The following is a 22021-nucleotide window of genomic DNA, read 5'->3' as shown; positions in this document are numbered from 1 at the left end:
TGCACAATAATGATAGACACCTTTTATCCAAAGCTTTATGAAGTACAGTATGGCTACATTTACAGTATTGAACAACGGCCATTTGAAATTTCAGGGAAATTTAGATATTTTTAATGCAATCTGGGTCTTATTGTTGTAGTTTTGGCATAACAATCTTTGAATCGCTCAAACAATGCTAATCATGTTGATTATTAATCATTTTCATAGACCTTACATACAACAATACGAATGTTACGCTCTATGTTTGAACAATCTCAAGGGAAAACCCAGTATTCTCAAACAAAATGTTTTTTCCTCGGCTATCTTGTCCATTTGAACGGTAGTTCAATAAATTCCTCTTTAATTGTGATATAGAGGTAGCCTTACCACATTAAAGTATTTGAAATTCCACAAGAGTTGGATGCTGCAGAGAAGGCAATTACTGCTGCTCTGCTAGCTAGGCTAGTTAACATTTAGCAGCACTAGTTTTATCTGGTGTTCCTTTTCCTTCTCCGTTAATATTTAAGCTATAGCTATTGTCTTTTTATATGGTATAACAACTTGCTTTGATTTTGGAGCATCAAAATAGTTTTTTCAATTCCAAGAAACACGGAAAAAATGGCTAAATTAGCTTTAGCTGAGGCTATCTACGCAGTTTTTATGAATCTTCCATGTTTTTTTCCCTCCAAAAATATACATTTGATGGTATAACGGTTTCTATGGTAAAGTACGATGTCAAAAAGTCTGATTCTGGGGTTAACCCAGTTCTGACCAAATATGTAGTTACTATGTTTTGCCTTTGTAGGACAGAATAGTCTCTACAGTAATATGGTGCTATGCCAATCCATATAGGCCATAACTATGACAAAAAGTCCCAGGGTAAAAAAAAACATTTACATTTAGGGTTGTCTTTCTCCTCGATTACTCTGTGCAACCAGCTGTAAATTTCATGAACTACAATGTTAAAGGAGGTTTTTACTCAGTCTGTTTGGTGGCACTCAGAAAGCCCACCATGTATGTTTCTCTCTCTCTCTCTCTCTCTCTCTCTCTCTCTCTCTCTCTCTCTCTCTCTCTCTCTCTCTCTCTCTCTCTCTCTGTGAGTAGCAGATGTCACAGTTGCTGATAATGGCTGACAATCAAAAGAGAAATGCATGGCTGAAAGCATTAGTGTTCTAGCATTGTGGGGGAGGGCTGCTGCAATCAAAATTCAATCAATACTGATCTAAAGGATCAGCATTGCTTTTTTAGATTTGACCCTGTGACCTTTTGGCCCCTGAGCTAAACATTCAAGCACCTGCCCTCTTCAATGGATCCGTGTTTACCGTATATATCTATCGACCGGCTCTGTGAGATATTTGCATTTAAACAGTGGAGGTACTGTTTTCTCGCTCTCGTTCTCGCTCTCTTTTAGTATATGCACGGCAGCATCTTCAGGGAGTGGTTTTAATTGCGTGGTAGCGACAATCCGACGATGTTATGACAACACAGTATACCTCCAAACACTCTGACATCCCTTCAACCACAATCAAGCTCTGTTTCTACCTCAAGAACTAATAAAGCTTTGGCAAATATATGTTTTTTGCTTCAGCCACAACAGACTGTTCAAGCAGGAAAATCTCATTGAAATGTTGTTGTTGCTGGTTTATGAAGACATTGACTATGAAAGAGATTGTAATTACCACAGACAATCAGATATCACTTTTGGTTATTTGGTTATTGCAAGGGGAACCAGAGATGTCAGTATAGTTGAGGGTTCAGTTCAAGCTTCAACGACTTAACCAAGAGCTCCCCTCAGTGGGAAGTTTTTGTCATGACGCAGAATCACTTCAGATTTTTCAAATGGAAACACAAAAAGGTCTGAGCTAAGGCTGCAAAGATTCAATGTCCTTCACTCTGAACATTTACTGCTAACAAATTACATATTTTCAGTGTTCATATCTTCATTTCCTTCCAGTGTTTCCAGTATTTTTGTCTTGTTAAGGTGACAAAGCCTCATTAGATCATTATAATGGGATACTAAAAGGCTCCACTGATTAAAAAAAAACATTGTTTAAAAGGCTCCACTGAAAACAAACTCTGTTAAAAGCATTCACTTACATAATTCATGTAGTTATTAAAAATAGTAAACAATCAATAATCAAACATCCTGTCTCTGTCCCATCTGTTTCTCTCCATCAGGCAGGTTCCTCAATATTTTAAGAAACATTGGAGCAATGTGGCAGTGAAAACTGTATGAGTCTTAACTCAGTATGAAACCAGAAGTTGTTCTTAGTTTTGAAAAGAGTTTATAGGAGGTTTTGGTTCAGATTTGTTTCTGAATGTGACCAGCTGCTTTTTATGTCTGTAGCTGCTTTGTTTTCATCATTAGCTTAGACGTTGCTCGCACAAGACTTTGTGTCTGTAGTTCTTGTCAAAGTTATATTATTGTTGTGTGGTAATGCAGTTTAAAAGCATGGGTTGATTTGAAAAGTCTGCTTGTTTGGTGCGTTCACATGCTGCCGGATGCATTTAGTTTGTCTTTGATTTTGATTTCGCAACAATATGGGTAGTAAATGTAGTCCTTTTCAGGGCCTGACTCCCAATCAGCACAAACCCTCCGAGTCTCTTGTGGTTGGCTTGCTTGCTCTATGTCATAACTTTTAAGTGTTTTACACTGAAATGTTGCTGCTTTCACTCCCACCAGAGCCGTAGCTAAATAACCTCTTGAAACCTTACTAGATCCAGAGTGTCCTGCATCGAAAATTGACAATGACTCCTGCTCCCACATGTTGCCGACATGGAATTCTGCTGGAACATTTACGGGTTAAGGTGCCTGTTGGGTTTAGGGGCTTTTGACTGAACTTCACCACTGACTTTACCTCCATCAAGGGGGGATGTGGACAAGGAAAACTAAAAAATAACAAGATGCCTTCTGCTGTGACAATTGTTGTATGAATTAACCTGTATTACTAAGATTCATTAAATAGAATATTTCTGAAATATGGCTTTTTAGGGCTATGAATTACATCATGTTCATATTGTTTTTGCTTTTTCTTTGCTTCCTGGATATGCTTTAGCAACCCTGGCATACAGAGATTACATTTAAAGCAGATTTATTAATACAGCAATGATGATAATAATCATGTGATTATTTTAGGGAAGCATACTGTATGATGTGTGTGTGGGCTTCACGTGGCTTCAAGTTTACTTCAGAATTGAAACAAGGCTCTTGTCTCTTTCAACTTGTCAGGAAAATCTACCTCTACCTTTAGTTTGATGCATTTAACCCCGTTCAAGTTACAATTTAGTGGGTACGCAAAGAGGGCGTGAGAGTGGTCACCAAGGTCTGAAATCAGCTACAACTACTAGTATAGTACTTAAAGAGTAGTTAGGATCTCATTACACACGTGCGATTGTATTGAAAACGAGTATTGTGGTGTAATTATATCATTATCTAAATACTTTCAACAGATATTTATCACCCTGGTAGGTGACTGGGAGGTTTATTTTGGACTCTGGGGTGTCGTTCTCCGTCTCTCCGTCTCTCTGTCTCTCTCTGTGTTACAGGTTCGTAACACTTCTGCTGTTTAGTTTATTTGAGCATCAACAGGGAACCTCCAGCTCAACAGATAACTACAACAAGTACTGCTTCTAGGAGCACCGTTAGTACTGTGAGTCGTTTTTCAGTCTGTTCTTTTAATGTGTGCTTATTCCTCCTTTTTCTATAAATGATTCAATTAGTTTAATGAATGGGATGTTTCCTGGTAACCACGTCGGGCAATGCAACCGTTTTATTTTTTCTTATCTTTTTTTTTTTTGGAAGGGTGAAGATTTTTTCTTGCCTATTTACTCAATATGTGTTTGTGTGAATACTTTTATTTAGAATTTGAAATTAATAAAATATCACTTTTCTTAAATGTCACCAGAGTTTGGGGGGTGTCTTTTATGTCCTGTATCCTAAGATAAGTTGTATGACGTTCCATCCTTTTTAACTGGTTAACTAAGTCTTCAATTACAATGTGTCCATTATATTCAATAACATTGATGCTTGCACCAAAAAGCAGTGGATGCTCCACTTAAATGATTTTAGTTAACAGGGCTTAATCTTTTTACAGCATCCTCTGCATAATAATTCATTTTTACTGTGAATCCAGAAGTCCTGAATTTACATTATTAACTCATTCTTTTAAATATCTTAGTTTTATTTTTTTTAAAGTACATTATTTGCCTCTAAATTGTAGTTGAGTATAGCAGAAAATGGAAATATTGTAATAATGTAGGCCTACTTACTTTTCACCACTGCTAAATTGCTGTTGTGATCTGAATACGTTTTAAGAAGCCTTTGGTGATATTAGCCTATATGTTTTTTTACAGTATATTGCAGTACAAAGTTCTGTTTCTATTGACAATACTTACTGGAAATAATTTATTTTATGTAGCCTACTTTACTCCGGATTTGTTTTGCTCTCAATGCACACAGAAATAGACATACGGCTAAATACGAGGACAACAAAGGTAAACAAACATTTGACTACTGGATAAAGCGATGTACAGCCTCTCCACACTGACGCCTGCAGGACATACCCAACAACCACAACTTTTGTGTCAATTACTCATATTTTATCTAACATTTTAACTGGTATTTTTTTTACTAACATGTTAACCTTTTCTTTATTTGAAAAAAAATTTTGAGGGAAAATTGCATTCATTTAAAACATTTATCTAAAAAATCCTGTAAACATATCAACCTTATGAACACTTTTCTTAGTATTTATCATTTAGATACTCAATATTTTCTGAATTAAATTCTGAAAGGTTCAAATTCTCATAGAAGGATTAATACATTGACAATCCGCTGTACTGTCTGGTTTTTGTTTTCACAATATAATATAACATTCTTTAAAAAAAAAAATTATTTAGAATTCAATTTACAAATATTCAGTCATAATATTACATTCTTGGCTCTATGCACTGCGGTGCATGACATATATTTCCGGTGAAATCAATGTCAAACAAACACTTAAGGCGCAGGCTGTGCACCAAAATACAACAAACCACTACCGCCAATCACCGACAAGATGGTTGCGGGAGGGGGTGGGGGTTAGTGAAGGTTATTCAGTGATGGCGCTTACCTACTGCTAGTACCAGCTCTACTCTACTTGGCTCGCCTCGATTCGAGCCGAGTGCCCTCCATTGTCCATTGCAGATTTGGCTGGTCGTCATAGCGATGCTGCAGGAAACTGCCATGACGTAACGCGACACACACACAGAATGTCGAAGGTGTGTTGTTTTTTCACTCTGCAAGAAAAATTTTGTTTCAAAAGAAGCTGGAGGCAGCAAAAACAAAAAAACACAGCTGGCTAAACTATTTAAAAATTACGGGTTTGTTCAGGACACCCCTGTTTGTCGCTAGCAATGATGACGCAGTGATTAGTGACGATTTTCGATTTCACGTCACCTTTTGGTATCGGCTCAGCTCGCTTGGAACCTCGACGGAGGTGATACTAAAAAAAGTACCTGTTAGCAGGTACCAGGGAATTTTTTTCGTAATGGAAAACCAAAAAAGGCGAGTAGAGTCGAGGCGAGTCGAGCAGGTACCATGTAATGGAAAAACGCCATTAGTCATGACAGTTACGGAAACATGGGGGGAGGGGCGAGCTTGCTCTGTTTTTGTTTGGAATTTACTTGGAACGTCAACAGAAGTGAAGTCATGCAGGAACTCATAGTGCACCTTTAACACTTTTTTAGTTTCCACACGTTTCCCAAAGATAAAGAAATACAGAAGACGTGGGTAGTTAATATAGGACGAGACTATTTTACGGTTACAAGCCAGACAAGAGTGTGTAGCCGACATTTCCAAAGTACAGACCTGATCGATCCTCAAACTCTAGCCGGACACAGACGTCTGAAGAATGGAGCTGTCCTGGTGCTTTTTCATTGGAACAACTTCACTCTTCCAGCCCCACGGACCGGAGTTTGGGAAAGGATGCTCGATGGTGTTTTAAGCCCCCCAACGTTGACTTCAAGGCACCTAATCCTAACCCCATGGCGCTAACCTTAACCCTAACCCTAACCACTGCCTAATCCTAGTGCCTTCCTTATTTTACTGTGCCAGTTTTGGCATTTGTGTTATAGTAATAAATTACGACATTGGGGGCTTAAAACACAGATAAACAATTTTTGCTGCTCGTTTGTTATATAGGCCTAATGGCAGAGCTTGTTTAATTGTTTAACCAGTGTACAACGCTGCATTTTAATGCATGCCGTATATATTATTTTCAGCTGATTTAGCACAATGTTTATTGTTGCATTTAGGTGTAGCAAATCAACATTTAAACAGAGATAAGAGAAATATAGCTTTAGTTATTTCATTTTTGGTTTTGTATTTGCTTTGTATTAAGCATTTTTTATAACACTACATTGACGTTTTGTGTAGCAGAACTGATTTGGCCTCTTAAGTATATATTTGTTTCACTGTATACCTGTAAGGGATGTAAAAATATGCTGAAATATGTATAATGTATAGATTGTACTCATTATTTGCATTATTTGTTCCAAAACCCCACACACACCTTCATTTCAATTAATACCAAAAATTAACATCTTGTCTGAACATCTTGCATTTGAACTGATGCCCCCTGGTGTCCACAACCTTTTACAAACCAGCCAAAACATACAGTCCCATACAGTCACTAAAACAATAATTTAATCAGATGATCTGACAAAATAAAATTACATGTTTTTTAAATCATGCATACATTCATTTCCTTAGCACTGTGCCTCACAGAAGTGTCTCTGTAAAGGCGCTGCACAAACATGTCATCATGTAGCCTAGAAATCTAGACGCACCCTAGTGGCAGCAAATTTATTTTGCAGCCAGACAACAAAGTCACACCATTGCATACCTGTGATAAGCAACTGCCCCTTTATTTTAACCAAGCCATATGATGGTCTGTCAAGTGGGTCATATACTCACATACAGTATATATAGCCCATCAGGTGACGCACCCAGCCAAGGTGCATCTGGATGAATCACCAGTCCACATTTTCTTAAGTTTAGGTTTTTCAGAGTTGCATAGTCTTTTAAGGCACCTGCCTCCATATCCAGTCCCCTCTTCGTGTGTGCTGTTTGTCATGTCCCTCTGATGATCCTCTCAGCTAGGTTTTCCGAAGCATTTGGATCTCTAACGTGGCTAGCCTCCCTGAAATTGGAAGCAGTCACTCTCTCCTTCCTCAGTGAATGCCACTCAGGTGCTGCACTTTGGCATATTGCTTCTCAATGAGGTGTGACTGTGACAAAGTCACAGTCAGTTGAGATCCAGCTGTTCCTGGTTTGTTGGCACATATGGACAAACTGTTGGCTTTAGCTTAGCTCCCTGGTGGCACTTTTAGGAATGGGGGTGCATCCTTATCGGTGATAACACCACCAGCTGTTGGTGGTGGATGCTGATAGAATATTGCCAGCCTGTACCTTACCAAAGATGGAATCCATGAGTGGCTTCAGGTGAGAGATTCATTGTACAGATAAGGGGAAGAGAGCCTGGTTCGAAGTCAGCATAAGGGTCGAGGGTTGATGGGTCTGGAAGCTCACCACTGTAGTCCTTGAAAAGTGCAGATCTGGAATAACATTATAAGTCAATCAATAACCATTTTTGCTGTTTACACTGACTCTGCATACCTGATTCCACTTGGTTAAGTAGCACCTGATTTCGGCTTCACTACCACAATGACATCCACCGGTCCCTGCTTCACTCCCTATTTATTAGATGGCATTAAGACCATAAAGACTATAGCAAAACAAACATTGTGCCAGATACTTCATTTATCCAAACCATTGCTCGTGGTTTATGCCACTTCTGTTCCTATTCTTGTATCTCAGAGTGGCATTTTATCAGTTAGAGGATTCCACTAGGGATTTCATTTTGATATTCTTCATCAATTGTTTTACTTTTTTTTTTTATGTATCTAGATGACTCGTCGATGCTTGTCACATTCCACAGTCCAGCCTGCACACGTCTCACGTTGACGCTGGAGCTTTCTGAAGCACCGCCCAATAACAGTGTCCTGCAGTAGTGAACCTATCGCACCCCGGCAGATTTAAACACATGAAATGATTCGAGAAGACACGGGGACGAGCGGGGCGGAGCTACACCGACTCTCTACTGAACCCGGGTGGGGGGGGAAGAAGAGCATAGCACCCAGACTCAAAGCGATTAGCTTCATAACATTGGAGTTTGTGTGTCGATGATAACAAGTCCCATTTGAAGTAGAAAAATGAGACTTAGGTCTCAAAGAACCGTTGCATGTTACTCGGAGACGCCGAAGAGCACACGTCGACGGTTCAACAAAGCGACGCCGAGAACAACGCGCTTATCGGGGGTCGAAAGCCCTCTACAAACCAAGGTAACCTTTCATTTTGCTACTATTACTATTAGCTAGCTACTGTTTCTCAGCCAGCGACCTTATACTAGCCTCACAAATGCTAGTTGTACCAATAAACGTCGTGTTAGTTACCGGATACAGTAATATCTAGTATAAGTAGTCGTGGTTTCGGTAATGTTATTCTGATGCTAGCTAGTGATTTCATAACAAACGGTTGGCGAGCATTTTTTTCCCAGGATAGCGACGTCATGTCCCGCCCTACTCTTCCCCTGATTGGCTTACCTTGACTTTCTTACCCTACCCTAACCAATCCCACGTTTCTTGCCTAAATCTAACCAACCCAACCAACGAAGGCAACGAGTACTAGGCAATCAGATATAGACTAGGGCGGGTCATGCCTTCTCCATCCTAGGAAAAATAATGGGAAACTGTAGATGGTTTTGCTAACGTTAGCTGCTTAACTGCCTTTTTATCCCTGCTTTACTTGTGTTAACTAACCACCTGTTTTGTCTCCGGAGTTATTTAAATACAATCTTGGTTTACCACAACCCGAAACTGCTGCGTGATGGAGAGTTACGTTAGCCGGTTTTACAGACTATCAAAATGTCGAGAACCGGGTTTTAAATGTCACATTATTGACTTTTCTGCATCGAGACAGGCAGTACAAGTTACATTGTACAGCTTTTCTTTACAGCAGACATTTTTACTCTGAAACTTACTCTGATTTGTCTTATGTAAACCTTTTGTCTTTTTGTGTCTGTTTTGCATTTGAATAATGGCACAATCACGTAGTATTCATGTCGGTGCTCAGGCTTTATGCACAATGTTGCACAAAGCAAATGCAACTAAGACCACTTAGTGAGGTAGCGTAGTAGTGAGTAACTGTAGTATTCCTGCTTCTTAGATTATTATAGTATTTTAGGTGTAGGTTTTCCACTTAAGTTACAGGTATTTGGATCTATTTTAGATAATAATATTGCAATTGACACTTTTTTTTTTTAATGCAGAATTACCTGAACGGTAAGAGCAGACATATCCCCACTTTTTGTCTTAATTTTATTAATAGAAAAAAACAAATAATATCTATGAAGTCAGAATTTATAACCCATATTTACTTTTTAAATTAATGTATAGTAGAAACATTATTAAATATGATGGGTGATAGAAATTAATTATCATTAGGAGACGATTGATAATAATATTTTAATGTGAATTTAAGGTTATTATTTTATATAAATAATTTAATATAGAGTAAGATATTCAAGAATTTAGCAGATATCAGATTTATAAATATACTATTTTTTTTTTTTTTATAAATTAATGATATTTTTTCAATATGATTAGTGTAAAACTGAATTATTATATTTATTATGATGGGGGTTGATTAAAGTTATTATAAAATATGGGAGAAGCTCAAAGTGTTGTGAAAATTATGTAAGTGTAAGTTGGAAATGTATTGAATTCTAATTTTATAAAAATTGTGCTAATGACATATAAAAAAAATTAAAGCTTAAGATTGTTTTAAAAATTAGTTTGTAAAGTCTTTGAGAGTAGATTCCAAATTTTATGATTATGCTGTAAAGGTATTTATTGATAGTATTGACTCTTTTCATGGAGGTTTTTTGTATTGTACTTACAGTAACGAGTGTAACGTTAGTTATCTGCTCGTTAAATAATTTAGTTTCATTCAGTTACATGTGGGGAACACACCTCGCCCTGCTGTGTGTAGAGCTACATCGCTGTTCAGAATCAATCTATTTCAAAATGCAAGCTTGTATCAAATGAATTGTTTATAAATTACTGAGGTGAAATGTTAACATTCACACGCGTGCACTCTGTATGACGTTGGTATGCCCGTGATATACCCCCTGGTATCACCCTCATTATTCCCACAGCTATTAGTGAAACAGAAGGATGTCACTTGGCATTTCTGTGCTTAATAAAAGACCTTAGGGCAATATTTTTGCTGGTGTTTGGTATTTAGGTCACATCTAGACAATCATACTTTCCATTTTTATTTTATTTTATTTTATTTTTTTTTAAATCAATGCCTTTTTTTACTCTTTACTGTGTAGGGTGAAGATACCCTGGATAATGACTCCCACCACTCAGATGACGAAATTCCCATGATGACGAGGAGACCGCTGCCTCGTGTCCGGCCAAGGAAGAGAGCCATTGCTGTTGATGACAGAGAAACTGGTATATTTGGCAGCCTTCAGTTCTCGAGGATTTTGTCATTTTGTTTTTCCTGAATACAAATTTCCTTATGCTGTCCCCTGCTCTTGTTTTTGTGTGTTTCTGAATGATCATCTTCTTGTGGTCTAGATTTGGCTTTCAAGACTCCGATCAGGCCCATCATGCGCCCTGAGCGCATTCTGTCAGAGATCGACCCAGGGTCTCCTTGCAATACAACAGCCAGAAACATCTACTCGCCCATCGTGCGTTTTCTCACACCCACCAAAGAGAGTGAGTACAGCCACTATCACTGCAATCCCTGTTCTATGTAGGGGTTGTAGTACCTTTTAAACAGACTCTACTTATATGAATGCAATAATAATTTGGTGTTGTGGGAGAGAAGAAATGTACTTCACTATTTTACCATTAACTTTGGGAGATATCCAGTCATCAAGATTGTTTTCTTATGACAAAAGTGATTGGTGGAGTAAACTCACTTACCAACCACAGTATAAATGTACCAGCGTCTTTCTGGTGGCTTGTGGTAAATTCCCACTCTGGATGCATCAAATAGAAAGAACATTGTGAGCCTATTGAACTGCTCAGCAGCCATTAATGTGGTGAGCTGACAGTTGGTATTTATTTTATTGGTGGAGGACTTGGTGTCTTATAATTCAGATCCAGTATGAGTCTGAGTATTTGACACTGTAAACAGCTTTAGTAAACAAGTCTCACTGTTTTGGTTTGTGCATTATGTGAGAGGCTCCAATTGCATCCATGTTGTGGTCAGGTGCAGCTTTTTTTTTTGTCATTACTTTGATAATATTACGCTTTTGATGTAAATAATAAAGCCTGAAAAAACATTGAGAACAGACAGGAAACAAGTACTTTGGAGTAAAGATGCACAGATAGACCGGCCGGTGACCGGAATTGGCCGGTTTTCAATTCAATTTTATTTAAAGTATCAAATCATAACAAGAGTTATCTCGAGACACTTTACAGATAGAGTAGGTCTAGACCACACTCTATAATTTCCAAAGCCCCAACAATTACAGTAATTCCCTCAAGAGCAAGCATTAGCAGTGGCTATTGCGACAGTGGCAAGGAAAAACTCCCTTTTAAGCAGAAACCTCGGCAGACCCAGACTCTTGATAGGCGGTTTTTCACGTGCTCGGCCATGACCGGCAGGTCAGTCTGACATGCCGATTTCATGGCGGTCAATGCTACAAGTAAAGGAATATTTCACCATTGGAAAGATGAATATATATATATATATATATATATATATATATATATATATTTAAATTGGGACACTTATGTAGTAGAATATTTTTTTTTTTTTTAGAAATTGGTGGCTTCTTGGCCAAGAAAAGCCAGAAAATGTGTTTTTGGCTCATGTGGATGAAAGGCACCAAATCCCAGAATGCACTTGCTTCGCTGCTTTAGCGTCTACTCCCAAGCCACGCCTACCCTTTACAGACAGACAGTGGGGCGATCAACTCAACAAGTGTGTTTTATTGTCATTTCAACCATATACACAAAAACACGTTTCAAGTGGTGCTACACATTTAAAACATATACTTTTTTGCCACAGCTGATACATTATCCGGACTTCTTTCAGCGGATTGATTGATAGCTCCAGAGCGAACAGAACTGTGTCCATGGCAACGCTCTGCTATGCATGGCAACGGTGTGTTATCCTTAGCAGCGGTCTGTTATCAAGAAATAACAGACCGCATTCTACATTAGAATTCAACCAAGCCATGTAATAAAAGAAGGCTAACACATAGCTACTAGCATTAGCTCTTGGTGGGCTGTGGGATAAACATCGAGTATAAACACAGCCGTACATTTGCGTGTGATGTAGCTAGAATTGTCGGCATTTTACAGTCACAAACTCCACCAGCAGTTAGCAGTTAGTTGGATACAAATCACCCCATTTCTGCAACAGGCAGTCCGGGGTAACACAGCCCACCTCCACTAGTAGTCTTACCCGGTGACAGAGCAGCAGGCTGGATTGTCCACAGCAATATTTCCAACAACAAAAACACAGCAGTCTCTGAACTCAGGTTGGGAGTTTCGTTGAAGTTGGATGTAGTCCAGTTTGAGCGGACACTTGCAAGCAGGATTGGTGAACAGATGGCTGGCTAGCGTTAGCTTTCCACCGGCACACTCATTCAACGCTTCCCGCTGATGAGGTCTCTTTGCCGGCCACAGGAATCGAGCACCACCGCTGGTCTCCGTGCAGGCGAAGCTTGCGTAGTGTGTGGAGTATTGCGTCTGTAATAAAGTGTCCTGCATATTCTCCGATGTGTATTCTCCGACAGTTCAGCGTATGTGCAGAAGCTAACAAGTTTGCAATATGCAACACCCGCGAGGAAAAAGTAGGGCGTGGAGGGACGACACCAAAAACCAAAATCTATTTTTTTTTTTTTTTTGGGGATATTGGATGTGAAAAAGAAGGAAATGGTTCTAACATTGCACTTTAGATGTGTGTGAATTTCCCACACCAGGAGTAATTTATATAGTTCTATTTTATAGTGATCCATTATCTGTACAAATGTTCTATTAAAGAAAAGATATAAAATAATATTTGTGTTTGCTGTAAAGTGGTTAGAAAAAATGGAATCGGCTAAAATCGGTATCGGCTGGCCTTACTCAAAGAAAATCGGAATCAGCCTAGAAAGTTGTAATCGGTGTATCTCTACTTCGGAGCTTTCCATCCTTTTATTATTTTTTAAGATTATTTTTGGGGTTTTTTCCCCTTTTCTTACATAGAGACAGTGGATAGGCATGAAAGGGGGGGATAGATGGGGGATGACACGCAGCAAAGAGGAGCAGGTCGGATTCGATCCCGCGCCGCTGCAGGACTCGGCCAACATGGGGCGAGCGCTCTTACTGTGTGAGCTAGAGGCTGCCCCAGAGCTTTCCATCCTTAAGACAGTTTATACATATAGTTTATCGAATATGTCAACCATTTGCTGGAAGTATTACATTTCCCTGGCTGCTCGGAGATTAACAGACTTATGTTGCTTATAGTTTGTACATTTCTTTGTTTATTCCGTCCAGATGTGAAGTGTGCAGGTACTGGAAGCAGCGTGTTGATGAGCCCAGAACAAGGTGTGTTTGGTTTTGGCTCCATTGACCTTCTGGCTGGAGAAGAGGATGATGACATCTTCAATCCGTAAGTATTAAGCCCCTGTCAGACATCAACAACCTTACAAGAATTTTTTTTACTTTTTCATATCCTGGAAGTTAAGAGAAACTAGTGCTTAAAGTATAAAAAGAACGGTATTCTTACTTGAGTGTTACTTTTTAAATTGATTCTACAGTGTCAGAGCTTATCACTCGTCCCTCTTTCATGTCCTTATGTACATAACTCGACTGTTTTTAGTGATTCTTTCTATATCTAAGAGCATTATTTTCTTTTTCAGCTCCACGTTTATCAAGAACATACCGTCGCAATCTCAGCATTCTCGACCCCAACTCAGAGATATTCCCCCCAAGACCAGGAGCACCCCAGAGGCCACCCTGGTGGTCGACCTGGTGAGTTTAATTCTCTGGAGCTATCTGCTTTCACATATGGGCACAACAAGTCAGATACACGAAGATGGAACATGGATCTTTAACTTTGATAAATTAATCTTAACTCAAGATCCAATTTTTTTTTTTTTTTTTTTTTTTATGAGCTCCTCTTCTTATAATGAAGGTATGAATAATTACTTTGAGTGGCATCCTTGGGTTGGTAGAATGTAGTTGTATGATGCAGGTGTTGAGATGCTGGTATGTATTACAAAGAGCCTACATTTATTAAGACACGATGAACAAGACTGCAGCGATGTAAATGTGGAGCGAAGATGGAGACATCACAAATAAGCCAACAGCGACCAGCTGTGACCGAGCAGGTCTCTCCAGAGTCTTGGTCTCTTTGCCAAACACTAGATTTTTTTTTTCTGTTTTGTGAAACAACAGTCACAGCCCAAGTACTGCTCCAATTCAAAGTCAACATCTAGCCATGTACAGTCAAAAATAACCTGAAGTGTTCATGCTCTACCTGTTTTATCAAGGATACTTTGAAAGCTGACTTGTGTGACTGCTATTATGTCACTTTATTAAATTTTGATATTTTTTCAGTCAAGAAAGCATCCATTTAGATTTCAAACTATACCTCCAACATTTTTGGAAATGTGTGGACGTCTTGTCAGCTAGCAGTCAAACTGTCCCCAGGCAAGCCCTTTCCTAATTAACCGCCAATGTGTCTTTAGCGTTTCCAAATATTATATATATATATATATATATATATATATTATATATAATATATATATATATATATATATATATATATATATATATATATATATATATATATATATATATATACATACATACATACACACACACACACACACCAGATTGGATAATGGTTGTATCTTTTGACTGTCATTTAGGTTTAGTTGGTTAGTTTTTTCTTTCTTTCTTCCAAAAAAGTATTTTAGTGGACTTAAAGATTATTTTGTCACACTAAGATACAACTGAGCTGGTGGTGTCAGCAAGAACACTGCTGCCCCGATTGCAAATAAATTGTGCTGCGCCTCAGGAGTCTAAATGAACCTCACAACAGCTGCTGTGACTCAAACACAGTGGTTGTTTTGTTTTTTCCCATCTGTCTTAAATCTCGCCTTTTTTGGTTCAGATGTTCTTATTTGCTGTTGCTTAATTCAGAGAGAAGACTGTGACAGAGTTCAGTTGCCAGAAATATATTATATGTGGTTTATTTGGTGATAAGTTGTGTTAACTGGTATGAATTTAACAAGGAGTTGATTATGGCGGGTCGATCTATCTATTTCTCTATGTGGCTAGTTAAAGCAGAGACCTAGCACCATAACCATAATTGGAGCATTCTTGGGTTTTAATACTGAAATAAACTAGGGCTGAATCTCATCAGCCTTATTTGATGGCTGCTCGACTCCTCGGTCCTCAGCTGAACCGGAAGTTGTTCTGTCCCTCCTCGGCGAAGGCTGTCTCAAAGCTCTTATTTCTGCCCCGAGGACAGAGGAGCGAGCTATAGCCGTGCAGCTGAAGGAGTTGCTAACTCCGCCCAAACAGCTGACAAATTCATGTGACTCTTCAGAGGAAAGGACGTCTCATCCCTCTAAAACACATTTGCTCGTTGCCTCTCTCCTCCAATGGTCCCTCCCGGGCCTCCTTGGTGGGAGGGACTAAGACATGAGGAAGGGAGGCAAGTGGAGGAGTCAGGGATGCAATTTGAGTGCTATGGGACGTACCCTAAGTCACATTGATCTATGTCCTTCCAGGAGGAGACCTTGATGTTCAGCTCTCTGAATGTGATCGAGGAAGCAGAGCACACCTTCCACACAGCTTTCCAGGACCATCAGTACAAGGTTTGTGAATCTGAAGCACGCTGAGCAGATGGAATAGAATATAATCTTTATTTTCATCGTTTCACATCAACGAAACCCGGTTAAGCAGCTCTCAGTTGACAGTATAAATAAAAAACTGACAAAAATAAAAAATAGCAGCATTTAAATAGTAAAATATAAGCATCACAAACAAAAAATATACAATGGCAAAATTTGAGTAGTGAAATTATAAAAATCAAGATGAACACGATAAGGTGGCACTATTTGCATATGAGTTTATTGCACTTGACAGACTTGGGGTTATTAGCACAAGACGGAAAGGATGATGGACGAATCACTTCAGTGTGTTTGTCCTCTTCAGTGAGGGATGACAGGAAGCAGGAGATGGAGGGACTCTAGTCTTACTGTGGAGAAATACCAGAACTAACAATAACACACTGGTGGGACAAGCAAGCAGTCTTCTAAATTCAGATTTAGTGAACAGTTTAACCTTTCTTAGATAATTAAAATAGGAACTGAATATGTATAAACTTAATTTATTCTGTCATCCTCTCTGCTCCCGTGCTATCAACAGGTGTACATGATCCTACGACCACATGTCAAAGAGTTTCTGCAGTCCATGGCAAAAGTCTATGAGGTATGTGTTAATCTGATATAAAATTTAAAATTGTCTGGTCGTGTATTGACACAACTGGCTCGAGACAAGTGCTGTCTACAGTCTGTTTGTTTTTAGTGAATTCAGGTAATGTTTTATTCTGCAAAAGTTGAACTGATCTGCTTCAGTTTTCAGAACCCCTTCTTTGCACACAGATACTTCTATCATACCTAACCCCTTTTATTGTTAATTTAATTATTTGGAACCAATTTATATCCACTGTATCTTATTTTTCTTTGTACAGGCCAAAAGTTTGGACACACCTTCTCATTCAATGCATTTCCTTTTTATTTTCATGACTATTTACATTGTAAATTCTCACTGAAGGCATCAAAACTACGAATGAACACATATGGAATTATGTACTTAACAAAAAAGTGTGAAATAACTGAAAACATGTCTTATATTTTAGATTCTTCAAAGTAGCCACCCTTTGCTTTTTTATTAAGGGACAAAATTCCACTAATTAACCCTGACAAAGCACACCTGTGAAGTGAAAACCATTTCAGGTGACTACCTCATGAAGCTCATTGAGAGAACACCAAGGGTTTGCAGCGCTATCAAAAAAAGCAAAGGGTGGCTACTTTGAGCAATCTAAAATATAAGACATGTTTTCAGTTATTTCACACTTTTTTGTTAAGTACATAATTCCATATGTGTTCATTCATAGTTTTGATGCCTTCAGTGAGAATCTACAATGTAAATAGTCATGAAAATAAAGAAACACATTGAATGAGAAGGTGTGTCCAAACTTTTGGCCTGTACTGTACATGAAAATAAATGGAAACAAAATGTAGTTTTCGTGGCGTCCCGATGCCCGTTGAGTTTTGGTTTCTTGCAATCGGTTCCAGCTGCTGTTTGTGTTCTGTTCCAGCTGTTTGTTTACACATGTGCAAAGAAGGAATACGCTGAGAAGATACTGGACATCCTGGACCCGCAGAGAAAACTGTTTCGGTATGTCTCTGTTCCCAAGCTCTGCTTCCACTTGTGTTTCATAAACTCTTTGCTCGACCGCAGAGACGTGCACTCTGTCAGGTTTATCTGACTCAGGCAGGGAGTGTTAGCCTGCTGCTGACCCGTCTGTGACCAGCACACTGACCTCTGGACGCCACTTTGAGACGTTATATGTTCCGTTTGTGGTCATACCATTAGTCGGTCACTCTGTGATGTTCTCATTTAACAGTGTGAGGAATGTAGCTGACTGTTACCCACAGTGAATAACAATGGGCGCAGATGTGTCCGTGCCATATGCTGAGGACAGTAGAGATTAGTTTTCCTTTTGGCTTCAGGTGGTTAATGTGACATAGAAGAAGGGATGTGAAGATGAACAGATAATCGACAAAAAAAAAAACAGACATAAGAGTCAGATTGATAAAAAAGAAGAATATTCCTCAAACCGCGCTACTCATTTAAAGTGGCTGTATTCCATAATGTATTATAGTGACAGAAGTGTGAAAACAATGTGAAAGGGGTCACTTGTAGTGATGAAGCTACAGATAATTATCATCCGGATCTGAAGTTCCCCTCGGCTTTACGGAGTTTATAGCAAGTTTTAGGTCATTGTTTAACTGTCCAGCCCATGACTTTACTGTTTTTGGTTCACTCTCGGAGCTCGGGCAGTTCAGTTGATGCATGTTTACGAAGGTGACGTGTGCGCTGACGGTAAAGTTACAGAGAGGAGCCGTCACAGAGGGGAGATACATATTGTATAATCTGAGAGGGAGAGATGCACTCCTCCACATAGACGTGATGCAGATGCAGACAGCAACAACTTAAACATAACATACTGACCCACTTGGTTTCACATGTTGATGATTTCTCTTGTAGACATCGTCTGTATCAGGACGACTGTGCCTGCGTTCTTGGCCACTACATCAAAGATCTCAGCATTCTCGGGAGGGATCTCGCCAAGACGGTCGTCCTGGACAACGCACCCCACACATACCCGTACCATGTAAGCACTGATGCTTTTTTCGGCCTTTATTTTTGACAGGACAGCCGAAGACATGAAAGGGGGAATGACCTGCAGTAAAGGGCTGCAGGTCGGAGTCGAACCCGGGCCCGCTGCGTTGAGGAGTAAACCTCTATATATGGGCGCCCGCTCTACCAACTGAGCTATCTGGGCTCCCAGCACTGTGATTTTTAGATGCCAGTTCAAAATCTAACACTCATTTTCATTGCTTTTAACGGACAGAGCTAATTAAAAATGAGACATAAATGTAAGTTTTTGCTGATGATAAGAAAATCACCAGACTTTGTTTGTTTTTTGTCAGACTTGTAAGTGAAATTCCTCCATATTTGTTTTCCGATCATAGTATCATATAGCAATTGCAACTTCACAGTGAAAACAAACACAAAACCGTTTTTATTCATATGAGTTTTTGTGTTTTTTTTGCAGCTGATGAATACGATTCCCATCAAAAGCTGGTCCGGGGAGCCGGAGGACCGAGAGCTCCAGAAGCTGGTCCCCTACATGGAGAAAATGTCTGCGGCGGTACGTCATTTATCAGCTTCTCTGATTATTACATATTACATGTAGGCATCAGATTGTAGATTTCTGCTTATGTGTCTTTTTTGATACGAACAAAGTTAGACATTTTCAGATAAATGGGGGATTTAAAGCTTTAGTGCATAACTTTTTGATATTAAAGGTGCTTTAAGCGATGTTGGGTTACTTCTTGTTGACGTTCGAAGTATTGTCAAACAAAACGAGGCTAGCTCGCCCCTCCCTCCTCCTCATCCCGTCCCCTCCCTTCCGTGCTTCCGCGCACTAACACCCCCACCCCCACCCCAAAATCCTTCTTGTTGGTTATTGGCTGGAACGCTGGAACTCTGTTATGTTTCGTAGTGCAGGTTGGCCAGTTTGTTTTTGTTCCCGTTTGTGGAGCCTGGGCTGTCCGCAATTTTATTTTTTATTTTTTAAACCGTGTGTTCAGGGGACAAGCAGCTAGCAGATAGTGAGAAGATGTTTGCTGTATTTGACAAAAAATGTTGTAGCCTAAAAAACGCATGACATCGCTTAGAGCACCTTTTTTAATGAATGTCTTTCATTCAAGCCATTGCCAAATGAGTTGTTACAAAGTTAATTAAGACTATCGGCTCCACACAACTCTCTCTGTATTTCTCAGTCTGGATATGTTCAGAAGATTGTGGCATCCGGTGACTTTCCCATGCAGAAACTCAAGTAAAGATAATTACCTCTTCTGAAGAGTCCATGTTTTTTTTAATCCTCCGTGTCCTCCTTGGCTACTAGCAACTGCGTGGATGGGGGGGTGGGGGCGGCGGTCACGGAAGGCTACAGTATATCATGTGGACGCGCCGACAGTTTTGTTGTCATTACTTAGAATTAAAGTTATATAATTGTTACAAGCTAAATGTGTAGGGATGCATGGCTCTGATAACGCTGGATCAGTGTCAGTGATACTGATCTAATTAAGCAGATTGAGTATCGGCCTCAATGTTTCTGAGCCGTATTAAATACAGGGCTTTTTGTTGACGTCACTGAACATTCATTCAGCCACAGCGAGCTACTGAGTCATTTTTTTTTTTTTTTAATAGTGCCACAGCATCTGCTGGCTCGTGTTATCTTGCATAAAACGACGTTTACAGATTGTTAGAGCGGCAACAATCACCAGTCAATTAATCAACTAATGTTTGAAGCTCCAACATATAGATGAGAAAATCGAGAAAATAATTGGCAGGGTAATGGGTAACTGTTCCAAATCTGTAGGGCTGCAACTAACAAAGACAGCACTGGCATCAGATGGGTAATCATATCAGAAAACATCCTGAGTTGGAATAGTATCAGTATCGGAAGAGAAAAGGTTGGCTTCCTAAAATGTACTTGGGTATCAAAAGTAAAAGTATTTGCAGTGTTAAAGAATTGGTCAGGGTTTCGTGCAGCACTTTGCAACTTAGCGGCCGCCTGAGCAAGACGGGCATGCCGCCTTAACTAGGTTGTTTTTTTAAAACAACCTAGTTAAGGCTGTTTTTACTCTGTCCTGTTTCCTCCCTTTCATTCCAAACTGTGACCAACGCCAGTCTCCCTTCTCTGCAGAACGCATTAAAAATAAAAAATAACGTTGATACTACCGAGGACGGATTCACTTGAAATCAAACGGTGCCAAATTTCGGTACCCGAGAGCGCATAAGCGCAAGCATATCTGACATCTCTGCATCTTGACAGAGAGCGCTCCGACTGCCGACTCACACTCGCAGAGCTGTGGTGCCACAGCGAAACAATGTTGACTTTGTTAAAGTTACAGTGAGTCACAGCAATGCCGGTAAAGCAGTTACAAGTGTGTTTACACTTTTCAAAACTCCACGCAGACGGCGTCTATAACGGCGAGGTGAAAGCTGTCACGGTATGGGCTTAGACTTCCTCTGCACAGGCAGGAACCACTGTGTTCACTATACCCCCCCACCCCCGGTCTGACGGCAATCCCCACCCTACCACCTTAACTAACACATTTTCTGCGGGTAACCCTGATTGGTCCATTAATATGTAGCAGTGTTAAACGTTGATTTGTTTCAGCACTGGGTGAGGACTGTTGTTTGAAGTGTGAACCACTTTTATTCGTATATAGTGGTGATCAGTGCAGCCTCTAGATGTTCCAGTCACTTGTGAATAAAACAGCTGGTTATCTGCAGCAGCATCTGCTGTCTTTCCTCCCCCGGTTTCATCATTCAGTCGAATATCTCCTGTTGTGTTTTTTCAGGAGGATTTTCGGGAGGTGCTGAAGAAGAGGAAGGATCACTTCCACAGGCTGCTGTCGGAGGACTGACGGGACTCACCCACCCCCTCCCTCACTTTAACTACTTTATGTGACTTTCCCAGCTCATTGTTTGCTTTCTTTATGCTTTGGCTAAAAGCAGAATCCAGTTGGAACTAGCTAACGTTTGTGGTGGACCTGCTCTCCCTCCTCTCTCTCCTCCCTGATGACTTAAAAGGACGGCGGATCGGTATTTCAAACATGCTGCTGGTCGTTTGTCACCAAAACCCTGTTTCCCCAAGACTCATTCCACAGGGCAATGAACTGCTGCCCAGTGTTTGTGTATATTTACAAGACAAAACTTGATATATGATGTTTTTTTATTTTTATTTATTGATTATATGCTAATCAACTGCTGTTTTTTCTGTATATTTTAGATATGCTTTTTATGCAATGAAATCACCCTGATAATAAATACGGAAACAAAGCACTTCTGTCATGTTGGCTTTACTTTCAGTACATTGTATCCAATCTGTTTCAGTTCTTTGAAATATTTGATTTAATACTAGATGTACGTCTCTCAACATGTACGGTGAGCGGTTTGTCATGAAAGCTTCAGAATGATGATGAGGAGGAGGAGGAAGGTGTTTAAGTGCACAGCTGTGATTATTGTCCCAGAGGTAAAGTGATGCAGCAGAATGAAAATCACATTTCGTTTGTCATGCTGTCACTGTTTAAAAATGATGAAAGAATACATA

General features: G+C 39.6%; 1 protein-coding gene across 2 annotated transcripts; it reads left to right on the top strand.

Annotated features, from left to right (window-relative positions):
• The first annotated feature begins 8084 nt into the window (after positions 1–8084).
• Positions 8085–21758, top strand: ctdspl3 (CTD (carboxy-terminal domain, RNA polymerase II, polypeptide A) small phosphatase like 3). 2 transcript variants are annotated; one of them, XM_039810909.1, is made up of 12 exons: positions 8298–8361; positions 9348–9360; positions 10416–10539; positions 10666–10806; positions 13585–13699; positions 13950–14061; positions 15831–15917; positions 16471–16533; positions 17426–17505; positions 18379–18505; positions 18950–19045; positions 21270–21758. In XM_039810909.1, exons 3-12 carry the CDS (start codon positions 10467–10469, stop codon positions 21333–21335), a joined length of 960 nt encoding a protein of 319 aa, XP_039666843.1. In that variant the 5' UTR covers positions 8298–8361; positions 9348–9360; positions 10416–10466; the 3' UTR covers positions 21336–21758. The 2 variants fall into 2 exon arrangements, with proteins under 2 accessions (XP_039666842.1, XP_039666843.1); XM_039810908.1 differs by lacking the exon at positions 9348–9360 and having other exon boundaries at positions 8085–8361.
• The last annotated feature ends 263 nt before the right edge of the window (positions 21759–22021 follow it).

Source organism: Perca fluviatilis, chromosome 9 (assembly GCF_010015445.1).
Source record: "Perca fluviatilis chromosome 9, GENO_Pfluv_1.0, whole genome shotgun sequence".
Lineage (NCBI taxonomy): Eukaryota > Metazoa > Chordata > Actinopteri > Perciformes > Percidae > Perca > Perca fluviatilis.
The sequence above is the reverse complement of the archived record's forward strand: the minus strand, read 5'-3'. Positions and strand labels throughout refer to the sequence as shown.